Source organism: Cariama cristata, unplaced genomic scaffold, assembly GCF_000690535.1.
Source record: "Cariama cristata isolate BGI_N322 unplaced genomic scaffold, ASM69053v1 scaffold10260, whole genome shotgun sequence".
Lineage (NCBI taxonomy): Eukaryota > Metazoa > Chordata > Aves > Cariamiformes > Cariamidae > Cariama > Cariama cristata.
In genome coordinates this window covers 44703-60777 of record NW_009592961.1, presented here as the reverse complement: position 1 = coordinate 60777, position 16075 = coordinate 44703, and the positions used below count along the sequence as shown (strand labels likewise).

At 41.6% G+C, this 16075-nt stretch overlaps 1 protein-coding gene across 1 annotated transcript in view; it reads left to right on the top strand.

Moving 5' to 3' along the window:
- Positions 1-16075, top strand: part of RFWD2 (ring finger and WD repeat domain 2, E3 ubiquitin protein ligase) — an 89026-nt gene that overhangs the window by 43505 nt on the left and 29446 nt on the right. The window contains exons 11-13 of the mRNA XM_009704556.1: positions 3933-4076; positions 12499-12607; positions 14376-14457. Of these exons, the coding sequence (XP_009702858.1) occupies positions 3933-4076; positions 12499-12607; positions 14376-14457 (335 nt within the window). The remainder of the gene's footprint in view (positions 1-3932; positions 4077-12498; positions 12608-14375; positions 14458-16075) is intronic.

The window sequence follows — 16075 nt, the reverse complement described above, 5'->3', positions numbered from 1 at the left end:
TCTTTCCCCACTGATCTGCCCTCAGCACCAAACCAAGCTTCCAGACATGTTTTAGAAGCAATTTATTTTGTAATTCCATTTGTTAGCTATGAGTGCTCTCCAAGGTCTTAAGCTTTAGCATTAAAATAAAGCAATTGATTTATAATCTCACAGATTGAGAATAAAGATAAGCAAGAGAGAAATCAGAACCCTTAAGAATGCGCTTACTTTCTAGAAGCTCTTAGTGGTGTTTCCATAGGATGCTGGTCATTAACTTCTTAAGAAAAAGAAAACAGTGACTTGGGGGTGGAAGATGTTTCTCTTCTATTTTCCCTAGAATAAAACATTCAGTTCCTTTCAATTTGATTCTTGTAAGTAAATTCTGTTGCACGCTTATAAATCTTTTTTTGAATATCCAGGAGTTTTTGTGTACCCAAAAGATTTCTTATAAAAATTCAGCGAGTCTTTGGTCAGAAATACGGAGTTTAAAAGTAGGTTTTAAAAAAAAAAAAAGAGCTACTGCTAATTGTTTCTAACACGCACATCTTTGAGGAGCAAGGACTACTGCTTGTCCAAAAGGGAACTTCACTGGATGTTCAAATGATCTAAAATATGGCTTACCTCCAGTGCTTCCTTAAAAATGAAAATAATGCCTGAACTGGTCTCATGTCTCTGGAGGAGGTTGCTTCATGTGAGGACGGAGGTAGGTTTGTAGCACACAGAGGACAGTTAGTGCTCCATCTGTCCTCTGAGATGGTCAAAACATTATCAGTCCCATGTTAAGTCTACTTAAAATAGTGCTGCCAAAACACATTGCTTTTACTTGAGCAGGAGGTTAACTGCACGTGCGTTTTGTGTTGGCTTGCTGGTGGCACTCCTCTTGCCATGTGTGAAGTGGATGCTGTTGTCTAGCTAGTTTATCTCTTGACTCGAGGGCCTTTTTGACAAGGGATAAAGTATTTCCTGTTCCTCTACTGCATGTTATCATTGTGCTAATGACTAACTCACTTTGACTGTAGAAATGCATCACCTGCAAACCAGAATGTTGTTATTCTTCAGAGCTGGCCCTTTTGTCTCTTTTCACAAAATAGAACTAAGTTCTCTTGTGAGTTTTCATATAGATAAACTTGTGTATAAGCAGGCGCTTACATTGACACAAAGACTTCAAGCAGTCAGTGACAGGAATACCGTTGAGCTAGTTAAATGCAAATAAGCCTTGCTTAATACTAAATGTATTTAGAAGACTGGTAGGAAGACGCAGGGAAATAACTGTTGCTATGCAAGTGGGCTATTTGTCCTAATCGTGATTAGTCTAGGGGGAAGCAGAGCTTTGCAAATATTAGGAATAATTTTAGATGGTAAATAATCCACTTGGTTAGCTACTTAGATTGTTCACATTTTTCTCTGTAAATTGCTTACTAAAAGCTGACTGGCAGAAAGTGAGAACATTTGTTGTACCAGGATTTTGCGTAGGTGATGGAGGCCAAGGTGCAAGTATGTGTTAGGCTTGCTGTGTTGGGTTTGCCTGCCTTTCTTGTGGCCAGAGAACATCTGTGCAGGTGGTGGTGAACTTCTGCATCCGTTTTGTCCCTGCAGTGTCTTTAATGCTGTTTGAAGGTCACAGGTCTGACAATCAATTTCATTGTTTGATGCTTTTTATTAATTTTTTTTAACGATGTGTTAACTTTTATAGACATATTGAAATACTCATTTGTTATGTCTGCAGTATGTCTCTATCTAAAAAAAACCAAACAACTGAATTAATGCTAGAGAAGCAAATCCACCCCAAGTGAGAGAGGTTCTGTTCTGTTCTAATAACTTGGCTTTTTACCAGACATTGTAATACATTATATTTTTTTTCTTCAGCAGAAGACTAAGGGTATAAATTGAATCCAAGCAGGTGAATCGCTGCCATCAGTTTAGTTACACCTTACCTGAATCCACAGGGCAGCGAGCAGGAGCTGAGACAGTGGTTCAGTTAAGACTGTGGCACAAGTAAATCCATTGTATTGTTACAGAGGCTTTCGATTATAAAACTCTTTCACAGAATAGGGTGAGCTGACAAGACAGGTCTGAATGGTGCTTTTGTCCTGTTTGTATAAAAAGTGATTAGACTAGGGTGGACCTGGAGGGGGGGGAAGAGTAGTCTGACTGCTTAGATGTCTTCTTTCCCTCTCCTGTTTGATTTAAATAGATGCATGCTTGCTTGCTGTATTCCCCAGCCTGAAGTATGTTCCTTTTCTTTGCATTTTGAAGGCTCGCGATTTTGCAGGCTCGACCTGACTAGCTCCTTTCTCCTCTAGCAAGCAAGCAATCGTGAGTGGGACTGTCTCCTGCTACTGCTTCGGGGAATTTTAGGTGCCTGAGTTAAAAGGCCAAGTTGCAAGCTATTTCATTGAACTATTGCATAGTGTTAGACTGCATATCAACAATCCTTTCTCTCCACAGTTTAAAAATAACTTGATGATACCTCCTTTACAAGGACTTAAACTCTGGCATTTAAATTTGTCTTCCCTTGAAAGCAATGCAGTGCCTTTGACTTCTCAGCTATGTTGGGGCGTAGAAAACTCTAGCTGTTATAGCTATGGGGGAAGGCTAAATAAGCCGTCGCTCTTCTTGTAATTGGCTTAATGCTTTCTAATTGTAGAAAGGTACCTTAAATACCCCTACTCTCAGGATTTTTCAAGCTACGTGAATGTGAAATCAGTGTAAACTCAGTTTTCTCAGCTGTTCAGAACTTGCTACCTGGTTCACAAATGCTCTGACTTCTTGGGGAAAAAAAAAAGTGATAGGGATAGCAGAGATGGAAATGAATTACTGAATGGAAGAACCCCAAAAGAGACCTCTCAAAGTAGTAGATTGCTTGCTTACTGAAGTGACTTGAGGAGAGCAGGTTACTGATCATAGAAGCTTGAAGACAGAGGGCAAATGCTACCCCCAAAGCCTTTCTAGGAGGAGTAGCAAACTGGTATCTCGCTGAGGCTGATGCTCCTGAAAGGAGGTGGGTTTATGTGCCCATCCACCCTGCCCTGTCGGCGCTGACATGGGTGGCAGGCAGGCAGGAGCTCCTAGGAGGCAGGTTTATTTCCCTGACTGCTAGATGTGTAATAGATTTCTCTTGAGCCCTTCCAAGCTGCGAAGGTAGCAATGACATTAGTTGTTCATAACCTGCTGCCTGCCTTTCTCTCGGATGTATTTCATGTACAACCTCAGGCTTTTCTCATTTGCAGCTTAACTTTGTTAGAAGGTGACTGCTTTTACTTCTAACTTCACTGATATCTATTACAAGCTTGCCCTGCAGTTCAAGAAGGAGGGTGCCTCTGTTTCCACGAGCAACCCTAAGTGGAAGTCATAGCGTTTTACAGTACTGATGATAAATGTTTCGACCCTCTGTTGTTACTCAGGGAATTTAGACAGCTTTTTTTTCTACAAATGCTGGTTTGCTCTGCTTTAACACTTGAAGTTCACCAAGCTGCTGTATATAGGATCTAAGGGATGCAGCAACATAAGCAAGAGAAATCAATGGGCAGTCATCCCATAGCAGGTTGATCGTAGAGTGTACAGCTGAATGTTAAGCACATTTCCAGGGCAAGCTGTCAGCTTTGTTTGGGTACTGTGCAGTGCAGGTGGTGTAGCTGAACTGGAAAACCTCTAGAGCATCTGAACAAAGGTCCTGGCTGCGGGGGGGGGATTGTGCTGCCACAAAAGTCCATTGCAGTAAATGAATATGTGGACGTGTTCTGAGGGGGATTAGAAAACGGTGCATGAGAGCAAGAACTCCACAGTGTTGGCGTGTGTGCCAGACTTGACCAAGGTGTTCTGAACGAGGTATTTGCTAACTGGAAATTGTGATTCTCAGCTCTGCCATACCAAGATGTTTAGGTGGTGAATACCCTGCTGGTAAGTACACGTGTTGTGCTACACAGTTCTCAACCTATGCTTTTGTTCCTCAGTATTGAGTTCGACCGAGACTGTGACTACTTTGCCATTGCTGGGGTGACAAAGAAGATTAAAGTCTATGAGTATGGTACAGTCATTCAGGACGCGGTGGATATTCACTACCCTGAGAATGAAATGACCTGTAATTCCAAAATCAGGTAGGCATTGACTTTGCATTTGAACTCCGAGGGCCTTTTCCATTTGCTCATTTGTGTGCAGTAACTGTTTTGCTTTCTTTACCTGTTGTGGGAATGGGAGGGGAAAGGAGGAAAGCAGGAGCTGATACAGAGCTTGCTTTGAGCTCTGGGTGGGATTGGGTGGTACAAGCACTGTTACTTGTGTATGCTAGGCTTATCCAAGGTAATAGCAGGCCCACATATCTGGAGGACAAAGGGACATAGAGTAGTGAACTGCTTTTGTGTTCCTTGCAAATGCCTGGATACTTACTCAGTTAAAAGGAGAGTAAAAGCGGAGTAGTGGATATGCTCCAGGTAAAGTCATAGCTTGTCTCAAGGTAACTTCTGTGCCCAGTTCTTCATAATAGCCGCCAATTCCTTCATGCTCTCTTCCCCTCATCGACCAGATCCTTTCCGTTCTGCTGAGAGGCTGCTAGTCCTCAGGAAATGGTGCCTCATCTGCTCTGTCTGCCTGAAGTACTGTTCTGCTGGGCCTCATAATATCAAGCTCTCAGGAAAATACCTTGCTTGATTTTTGCTTCTGTGCTGCTATCATTACTGTCAACCTATTTTTTTTATCTTTTTAGATAGCTTAAACCAAAGAAATGTAGACCACCATGTCAGAACTTCAATTGAAAGAATCCAGCTAACATAACTTAAAAATCCTAATTCAAAAATTCTGTTAAAGCTCAAAAGTAAATAACACGGGCAATCAAACCTATTCAGTATTATAATACAAGTCTCCAGCATCCCTGTTCAAGTCATTTGTTTTTATTTGGTGCTCGGCACTTTAGAAACAGTAAAGCACCCACAGAAGTGTAAGTAATAAATTTATATAACAGTCCAGCTTCCATGAAAACAAAATCTTGTGCAACAAGATTAATAATGTTTGCAAGCCTACTTTATAGTGTAAAAGTCACACTTAGTTTTGTAGTTGACATGTTTCTTGAGATAGATCAGTCACTCCTGTGTCACTCATGCTGATTATTCTCGGGAATTGTGTAACACTATTTTATGATGGAAAAGATGTAAGTGCAACTGACCCTGGCACTGGCTTTCAAGATAGGTAAAAACAGTCTGAGAGGGATTTGTATTGATAAAACCATACTGATTATGGAGCTTGTGTTTTGCTGGACTTGTGAAATAGTCAAGCATTTTTGCCTGAGTTGCAGCAGAGTTAATAGTGTTCAGCTTCATTATTCTGGAGAGAAGAGCAGAATAATAGGAGAACCGTCTCAGTCGATTAGTACCTTTTGCTTTAACTAGAAGGGGAAAACCAACGTGATTTGGTATTTCTTGGTTTGTCTGAGACAACTTCCAAACTTGCTACTTTAAATTTGACAGGGATCTACCCTGATGATCCTGCCAGGAATTAGGAAGTTGTTTGTTCTCCCTTCTCTGGCAGCCGCCGGTGAGGAGCCATGTTAGCACCTTCAGTGATGTTACTCTTGTCAGCTTGGTGCTCCAGACAAGACACCGCTTGCATTCAAGATTTCTCCTCTTCCTCAAATTTCATGCATATATATACATTATATATATGATGATGCTAAAAATGTGTTGTCCTCTGACACTGTGCCTCAGTGGAGGTAGACAGGGTCCTCTTTCATTTCCTTGCCCTAGTTTCTGTCATTCCTCTGAAGAAATGCATATATATGTTGGTGTGGTGGTTTTTTTTGTGCCATTGGCACCTCCACATTATATCAACCTTCCTTCGGCATGTGGGTGCTTCTGGTTTTGACAAATAAAGTTAGACTGTCAGTCAAATGCATCCTTGCTATATCCATTAGCTGTGCTGCCAGTTACTGGGGCTGGGGCTTGCTGGCGCAGTGTCGAGCAGCATAATAACTTGCTATTCTGAAGTGGCGTAGCTTGAGGGAGAAGTTATATATGAAGGCTGTAATTTCATTACAGAATATTGCAGTATGCTGAAAATGTGCCTGTATTATAATAAAAAATATCTAAACAAGTGGAGCCTGCTTTTTGTACAAAAGCCTTGGCTTACAGCTGTTGATCCTAATTTGTGTGGAGGTGCAGTTTCTTCCAGAGTCTTACTCTACCTGTTAATGCCCCTTCTGCTACCGAAGACGGATGTATTTCTGCTGTGGCACACCGGTGGTACCTCTGTTCCCAGCAGAGATGCGGGGGTCTGCTTGCAGATGGGATTTGGCGACATGTCTCTTCTGCTGAAGCTGGTGTGTGACACTGGCCTGCCTTGTAATATCCCTTCCATCCTCACACGGCACCAGAGCTGTCTGTCCGCAGGCCCTTTGGCTTTCCAAAGACATGTCACGGGAAGCTCACCCCAAATTGATCCTGGTTAACCTTGTTCAGAGTGATGATGCTGGAACACAAATCGTTAGCGGTTATGTTGGTGACTCGGCTTTTGGAGAAGCAGCAGCTCTGATGGGTTTTGATAAAAGCAGACAGGTGACAGCATTTGCGAGGACTCGTGTCTGGCCAAGAGCAAGTCTGCTGGCCTGGAGCAGCTGCGGAAAGGGAAGCCCTTGCCTGGGACGAGGCTGGCACCAGCCCAGCCCTGCTCTGCCGTGTGCCAGCTGGGTGCCTGCTGAAAGGTTGAGCTTCATGCCAGCAGTAATTGATTGTAGGCTTTTCTGGAGCAGAGCCCTGGTACCAGCTGTAGCTGAGTCTTTCTTCGTCTTTTCCAACCCCCTATTTTACACCCACCTGCTTCTTAAATACATTCCTTTTTTCATCATCTGCTGAGCTTTCTCATCCCTATTTTTAAGAACGGGGAGGAAGTTAGTGTGTCGTGTTTCTGGTAAATGTGCATCGCGTCCCCCGGGGAACGACAGCGGCATAAGCTTCCAGGAAAAACACAAGATGACACATAAATCCTCATAAAAATCCCATTTACAGATTCATAGCTTCAGTACAAGAAACAAATCCTGGCATTGTGTAGTAGCTATAAACAGCACCTTGTGAACTAATTATGACTTGCTGTGTCCCTAGCTATGGCAGACAATCTGCGGCTCCCCCCACCCAGGAAGGGATGGGAAAGGATGAGAAGAGGATGAGTGGCTAGCAGCGAGCCACAGCTCTTCTCTGATTTATTCAAGAGGCAGATTTGTTGTTTCGCCACAGGTTGCAGGGGGAGAAAAATAAGGAGCTCTAGCATTCAGGTAAAAAAGAAGAAATTGGCTTTAGGCCTCGTTAATCTACACTAGGTGATGTGCAAGTGTGGTTAGGTAAACATGCTTTTGAAATCCATGTTTAGTATTCTGTATGCTCACCACTGTGTGTTTGCAGCATCTGTACTTCAGTGATAGATGTTACCACAAACCTCCAAAATCGGCTGCATCTGTTTAGTCAACTGCAGTAAAAGCAAAGCATCAGTAGGCTTTTTTTTTAGGATGCTGCTAGTATTTTATTGTTTTCATTTTTCAGTGTCAATAAATCAAATGTGTGATTGCTCTATCCTAAAAGCAGTTCATGGGCATATAGCTGTCAGATTTTAAAATGGCAGTCAATTCTCACTGTTAAGTTTAAATTAAGCAAAAACTTGTTGTATGATGTTGTTTTTCATCGTAAAGTCTTTGCCGTTTGGAGAGGTATGAGCTCCCTTTACACTCAAAAAACCCCACTAGCGGTTGTGTTGGATGCCCATGTTTCCAGTGCAGAAAATGTTTAACACTAAACAGGTTATAAGGAAATATACCTTCAGCTTTTACTCTGACAACTGGAATTAACAACTGCTTGACTTTGCAATAAGATGAAGCTTTTCTTGACAAGTATTTGTATCTTAACCCTAGTACAGGTTTTCTCTGGATTGATTAGAAAAAAAGGTGTGGGGTTTTTTTTTTAAACGTTTATAATGGTAATGTAATTCCGTATGTCTCTGAAGTATTTGGTTAGTGTTGTTATTCACATGGATGTTCCTTGCAGGAAGAGATTGTTCCCTTAAAAACATTTCAGTCCTAAAACTACTGGGCATCGGTTGACTCATGGTAATAAACTGGATCTGAATCATTTGGCACTCGGAAGCAGGTCAGACCACAGCAGTTTGTGCCTTATTAAAAGCTTTAACTCTGTTTAACTCTCACTGCCAGAGGAGCGGTTGACACAGAGTAACTTGATCCTGGATTTGAGACATTTCAGCCATAAAAATACTGGCTTATGAAATAAACATCCGTGTGAGTGACAATGCTAACTGAGCTGGCCTACTTGTATTCCGAATAAAATGAAGGATGCACATAGATCTTTATGGGGTCAGGATTTCTGTGTGTCCAAATCAGATGCTGAGGTTTGGAGAGTGTTTCAGAGGTCGGTGATTAGCTTTCAACTGGAGTTTCTCCAGGCTAGTCTCCTAGGAAGGAAAGCTATCACAACTTATGGCAAGATAAACCTCTGGGGTGTAACTATTGCCCTGTTTCTGGATTAAAGAACAAAGCAAAACCTGAAAAAAATACAGCTACTAGTATTTAAAATAAAAGATGGCCTTGCACAACTCCTTTTAATCCAGTGCTGAATTATACATTATCTCAGCCTTAGGTAGCTATCTTTTGTATCATATCTCATAACCGACGCATCTCAGTTTCTCCCTGGATGTGGATGCAGGCCATCTAAAGGTTGTCTGCAAAAGGTTATTTTTATGAACTTCTGGGGGTTCAATGCTTAACCTGTTTGAGGATTGCGTAAGCTGCGTTTTTGGTCTGTCTCGCCTTTGCCCTTTCCTTTCCCCATCTCCAGCTTGCTCCCCCATGGATTTTTTTGAGTCTGTTATTCAATTTGTTACCTATGAAAACATCTCAAGGGAATCCAAAAAAGTAGATTTCTTTGAAGCTTCAACAAAATTACTTGTGGTGGGCATGGAAGAAAGATCAGTGCTTCCCTTGAGGGGAACGTGGCAGTAGCTTCTCAACCCTCCCTAGGGCCCAGGGAAGCCAAATAGAAGAGAAACATGGTAATGTCCCAGCTCCAGGTCAGCCTTCTTTCAGGTATGGAGCATCACAGATGCCAGAGAATACAACCAAAGGACAGCCAGCCCTTGGTAAAAAGCATCCTTTGCCTGGAGAGGGAGCTCCCCTCCACCTGGTCCAGCCCTGAATTTGTGCTCTACAAGGGTTACTTTTGAGAATTTAAGTTATAAAGAAGCTCAGGTATTGCAATGTCAAGGAGAAAGCTCTAGTTTCAGACTTTGTAAGGAGAGTTGGGTGGTGATGAGTGGAGAATTAAGGCAGAGAGCTGGAGCAGGGTTGGTTTTGTCTTATTATGATCCTTTAATCATATTCCTTAAAAATGAAAGATTTATGGTGTGTGACTTAAAAGGTGTTAATTGAACCACTTAGTGGCTGCAAATCCCTAAACATTTTTCACCTGTCAGTTCCTGTTTTCCCTTCTTAGTCTATCTACAAATGCTTTCCAAAGGAGCATTAACCCTTCGTTAACACCATCAGACTTCAGTGGGACAAAATGCTTAGCTTGATCTTTGCTGTGCCAGACCTAATGGACGTGCTTTTGGGCACAGAAACCCTTCATTTTTCTCCATTTGTATTGATTGATCTGATAGAATATTACTTCTCCTTACAAACCTGACACTTCTTATATCCTTAGATCTATCACATCTCAAACAGAACTGTTAAACTCTGTCCTTTGTATTTTTTTATGTACTCAGTAATTCCTAATTTTCATCATCTGGGGTGATTTCTTTTTTGACAAGATACAGCTATGTGATTATCTTCTTCATAGTTCAGCTTGCAGTACGCTGCTCTCTTCTGCTGGTCAGATGTAGATCTCCTGCTCCCCTAGCATAGAGCATCCACCCTTTAACCAGCCAAGGTGGCACTAGCATGTCTGCCTTTCTCTAGGACCTTCTCCACCTGCTGATGCTCTCTGACATACTCTGAAAGCTGTCCAGATAGAAGACTGCCTTCTCTAAGATTTGGCCCTGGGCTGTATTTGTCCTGCATTTGTGTGATGGCTAAACTTTACAGATTTTTTTTTCCCTTAAACCCCTTGAAACCCTGACTTGAGTTGAGATAAGATGGCAGGGGGAACAGGTTTGAACCCATAAATGTCTAGTGCAGTGTCCATCCCCCTGCCATTAGCTGGAGACTGCTCCCAGCCCAGAGCCTCACCGTGGTATAGCTCTAGGGCTCTGAACTGCTTTTGCTTCCATCAGTCACTGACTGTTTTGCCTGGCAACAAGACTCCAGACATCAGACATGGTTATCTCTGGGCTGCTGCAACCTTCACGTCGCGATTCTGGTGGGCAGTGCCTGCCAGCTTCATTTGGTCCTCAGGAAGCCACTTAAGCCTCTCTGAATGAGGCTTCTAGTAAATCATAGACTGTCAAGACCTGATTTCTGTGAGGGTACCTGATGCTAGTAGAGCTAGCATAGTGATAGTTCCCTCATAATACATTTGTGGACAATCCTTGTACCTACAAGGACTGAGGACGAATAAGTTTTTTTTCTAATTAATGATGTATCGGGGAAGAGGTGAAACCAGGGAAAGCGTTGCCTGAGCTGTATCACCTCACAATTCTCTTGGCAGCTGGTGGTTAAAGACAATGACTTACATTGGGTAAATAAAACTTTTTAAGTTTCTGAATGCAAAGTTTTAAAACCAAGGGATGCTGTTATAAGAAGGAAATGTGCAAGCGTGTGAACAGACTATAGGTAGGTAGAGGTGCACACAGGGAGAGGTGTTTGACATGTTGAAATGGGTGTCATCAAATATCCCTCTCTACTGGCCATTCTAAAGGCGGCTCCCAGTGATCTACTGGGGAAGATGTGTCCTGGAAGTTTTCTCCAGGCATCATGCAGTGGGGCGAGAGGCTTGCAGAAAGCCGCTGCTGTTGGCTGACTTTGTCTCGTTTCTGGAAGTTACAGATTAACTTGTGTAGACAGAGGAGATCAGAGCTGGAAGTCTTTTGGATCACTCAGTAAAGTTTCCTGCTGATGTAGACACCAGTAGCATGTTATTCCTTTCTCATGTTTGTTTAAATTTGTCTTTAAAACCAGTTCAGTTTCTTACCTCTCATTATTTGGCTGCCCCAGAACCTCAAATAAGTTTGTTGGTTCCATGCAGCTAAACAGTGATGAGCTATGATTAGTGGTTGGTATGCACAGCCCTATAGTTATAAAACTCACACCCCAGTAAGTTAAGTTTGGCTGTAGTCAGGAGCAAACACCAATGCTACTTGCTGTTACTTAACTAATTCAAAAATAAGTTTTTATTTAAGCACTTTAAAGGAAAAGGATTTTTCTCATGTGTATAAACTCCTAAGGAAAACAGGATGGAAGCATATAGTGGAACTAAGAATTTGCCAGGGTGTAACACTCCGAAGTCGGTATCCATGTAGCTACACCATATTTGAATGTGTAGCTGCGCTGATCAAAGCAATACTAAGAAGTTACAGAATCGTGGACTTGTAGTTTATATTGTTGGTTAAAACTTGGCCCTAAGGCTATCATAATCTAGTTAACTGTGTCGGAGCTGTTTGACCTGCACAAATTGGATCTGTCAGTTAAGCTTCTGCTACATGCATGGTAGTTGATACCAACTGGCGTACTTTTCTGCCAGACGGTCCAAAAACTGGTGAACAAGTATTACAAATTTTCTTACCTCTGTCACATTTTTCGGGAATCAGAGTGGAGGCATAGTGCCAGAATGCTACGAATGTGACATAGTGGTGTCGCTGCTCTTGTTTTGTCTGCTACTGGTTAGTTTGTCGGTGGGATTGTCACTTAGTTTTGCATGACCACTTAATTCAGTTTAAAATATAAACCTGTGCGATATAGTTTGCAGTTCGCGATCAGAAACATCTCATAAGCTGCCCATAGCAAACAAACTTCTTTCCTTCTGAATAAGAAGAGAGGGTCTTTCTGCATCTGCAGACAGCTGTAAGTAGTTCCTTAGAAGTTAAACTTTCAGTTACACATAGGTACAAGTATAGAATGTTACGTACGTGCCAGAGGAGAGGTTGATTTACCATCCATGCAGCTACATGTTTTACATATATAGCTTCTGTTAGATAAGCAGTTATCTTTAGGGTAATGATAATAGTGGTAATTGGTAAGAGGGTAAGAAGTCAAACCCTGAGCGCTCTGTGAGAATTTGTGTGGAATTCAAATAGCTAAACAATTGCAGTGTTAGAAAGAATACATTAAAAAAAAAAAATCCCCAACCCTAGCATGTCATATTGGGGGGGGCAATGTCACCTAAGCCAATAAAAGAAAAGCTTTAGTTTGTAGAGGAAGGCTTGTTGTATTTCTGGTGGGTTTTGGTTTTGTCCTTTCCTGAGTGTTTCAGTGGGGAGTTGATCAAATGCTGCATGCTTTGCAAAGACACTAATTGCCCAATACATTGCAAGAGTGACTTTTTTTTGTGTGTTGTAAGGTATGACTCAATGTAAGACTGACTGGGGCTCTTTCTTTTCAAGCTGTATCAGCTGGAGTAGTTACCACAAGAACCTGCTAGCCAGCAGCGACTATGAAGGCACCGTCATCCTTTGGGATGGATTCACGGGACAAAGATCCAAGGTCTACCAGGTAACATGCAATCAGTGAGCAACACTTTCCCACACCATGGACCACATTGAGGGAGCAGTATTCAGTCTGAGTTTCTGTTTCTAGTCCAGCAATAGGCTTTTCTATTCCACAGGGGGAAATGGATGCTCCTTCTGTTTGGTAAATGTGTCTCATCTGCACAGCTTTATTGAGCTGTAGTCCTCTGAGGGAGGCAGCTCTATCTTCTTGTCACAGTCATGAGGCAGTCGACTCTTTCTTGCTGCTGCTTTTGGGCAGGGAATCTGCACAGGGAGAAATGAGTTTCTGGAAGTTGTCTCACCTTTCTTTTAGAAACCTCTGTCTCTCCATACCTGTTCCACTTCAGTCTTTATCAAAAGCCTTTTGTAAAATCCTGTGGTGATTGCTGCTGCAGGTGCTCGAAAAGCAGAAGAGCAAAATGCAGACTTAAGTGGCGAGGCTGGGAGAACGGAGCGGTAGGCAGAACCCTTCCCAATACAGTCCTGTGCTCAGCAGAGCAGCGTACGCACGCAAGTGGACTGAGCTCAACGGTGAGACTTGTTTCAGGAGAAGTTTCTGGTATTTTGTCTTTTCATGCAATTTGGACGTTGGGTTTCTATATAGTGGATTCTGAGAGGTTTGCAATCAGAACAAGGAGGTTAGAAAAGTTGTTCTGTTTGGGGAGAGGCTGGAAGTACTGCAGGCTGTTGTGTAGGTAGCATAGGGCATTGAAACTGGTCAGTGATAATGAATGAACTGCAGTTCCCCCTTCTTAACAGTTCAGCATAAGTTTTAATTCCTCTTTAAACCTTTGTTTACTTTCTCATTGTGTTTTGGCCATTTTATAATGCATGTTTTCACTAATCCCTTGCATATCTCAATTAAAAAGAAATTATACTGGACAAAATAAATCTTGTCTATTTTCCTCTCAAATATATTTTGCACTTCTTTATGAGGCTGAATAATGAACCTAGAGAGGACCAGCTGTTGCTTACGTTGAAACAAACTCATTTTGCTTCCTATCAGATTACTTGAATTTTTTATTTGGATTTGCATAGATGCATGCATCCTGACATCTGCTTCGCGCGTATTAGAAATCCTTTAGCAACTTTGTCCTGGCGAGCTGTTCATGTCATTGTCTTGCAAGCCTCTGAAGGTTTTAAACAAAGCATTTGACTGATTTTCAGGTTTCTTTCAATGCAGCGTTTTGCTTCTGTGTGGGATATGCCAGCATAGCAAATATAGCTCTTCTGTGTTTTGGGGAAGAGTGTGCAGTCTAGTAAGAACATTTGTCAAGTGGAAAAACATAGGATTAGACACCAGAAGTTTTGTTTAACTTGGCAGGAAGGGGAGGATTTTCTGGACTTTCAGAAAGGAGGTGTTTGAAATAGCTTTGAATGGACATCTTATCGGTATTGGGAGATAAAACTCCGATCTACTAGAATAAGCAGCAGCACACAGTGGAACCACAGCCAGTCAAACTGTGCTGCAAAAACTGGCTTTTAATGTATATTTCCTGAAATAATTTTTTTCTTTCAAGTGAAAAAAAAAAAAATCTGTTTTTAAAATTGCCATTCTACTGTTTTCTGCTTTCATGGCATGTCTAGCATACTACAAGCATTGGTCTGACTGGGAGAAAAGATACTTTTTGAGAAAGTGCTGAACACGATGCACTTCTCTGTCCAGGACTCTACTGACAATTTATACCAAACAGCACGTGTTTTTTCTTTCCCTTTTTTTTTTCAGATTACAGCTTACTACCTTGCAATATTTTTCTTGTTTCTCTAAACAGGAGCATGAGAAAAGGTGCTGGAGTGTTGACTTTAACTTGATGGACCCAAAGCTATTGGCTTCAGGCTCTGATGATGCCAAAGGTATTATTCTTTTTCAGTCTCTGTGCAGAAAGCACTCTGTGTGTTCCCTCTGAGGAGCAAAAATTTCAAGTAGCTGATTCCTCAGCTGCCTTCAGTCTTGTAGTTGATGTGGTAATGTGTGAAGATATTACTGAACTGTTCGGATCTTAGAGAAGGAGAGGCTTTGTTTGGATTAAGATTTCTTGGTGCGATGTTCACATTTTTGGGGTTAAACGCTCTCTAGCTAGCATTTTCCAGGACACTAAACAAAGCAAAATGTGTTTTAACATTAGTTAAGCTTGTTGAGTTAAAGCCTTGGGGCCTTTCAAAAAAACAGCATGTATTTATATTTCAAAAATGAGGTTGTCGCTGAAAAAGCAGACGTTAAAAATGCCTACTGCTGTTTTTACCTCTAGCTCTGAATGTTAACATCTGTGCGCAACAGGAAGGTTCCTCCTTTCACGATGTGAGGTGTGTTTCTCGGAGCTTAACGGAGTTGGATTGTGGACTGTGAATGGGAGTGCTGGGAGCAACTCTCAGCTGTCCATGCTCTGGGGTCCGTTTGACAAAGGGCTTTTGGAAAACCCTTAAGACGAGCCCTTTCCCAATGTACTGGTAGATAAATGGTCGTCTTCTAATGAGAAATAGGAAACTTCTAAAGAGGGTAGCACTGAGCGATAGGTAGTATTCTTCATCCCTAATGAACAAGACTTTATCTATAATATGTTTACAATATCAAATTGTAGTTATTAAGCAGCAAGAGCTTTAGATTTCCTTTCATAGCTAGTGGGGATCAACTCCCCTAGATGGGCTGATAAAGCTCTGGACAGAGCTCTTCATGACTTGCTTTGAAATGATAAATTAATTTTTTACATTAAACAGTAAACCTTGCAAGCTCTTCCCCCCCTCTAAAATGCTTTTAAATTATATTTCAAAAGAAAGCTGTATTAGTGTTCCTCAGTTGCATTTGGCCGTCTTAATGTAGCAGGTAATTCTATTTACAAAATGCAACTTTAATGATTATTTATCTTTAAGGTGGGTTTTAAATGTTTTTGATACACCTCCCCCTTCTCCTTTTTGGTGGAAGTCAAAAGCGTTTTCTGTATACTTAAATGCAGCAGGAGTGAACATTCACCTTGTAAATTATCAGCCTCTTCATCAGGTTGGTCCCCACTCATGCTATGCATTTGAAAAAGCTTATCTGCCAGGTAGACATGCATTTATTAGCATGTTAACAAGTTGTCCGGTTTGCAAAGCCACCTGCAAGCAGAGCTCCTGTCTCTAGTTTAACAGTTCACTTCTTCACTAATAGTCTCTAAAAGTGTAGCGTTTCTGTAGAAATTATTGTAATAAAGTCTGCAGATCTACATAACTTGCATTTCAATTCACAAAGGTCTTTTGAAGGTCTGGTGGGATTTTGATGAATAAAACTGGGCTGGAACACTTTATCCCTTTACTTCTACCATGATTTGCCTGTGACTTGCATATGTAATAATCCCGTTAGAGACGAATGGAATCCTGTGTGGAAGCGTTTGAAATACGTGCATATTTTAGAAGTCTTTAAGGTACAGAGCAATAGTAGCGGATGTTAAAATTAATGTTACAGTGTCCACCTTCCATTTCAGTGATCACATTGAAA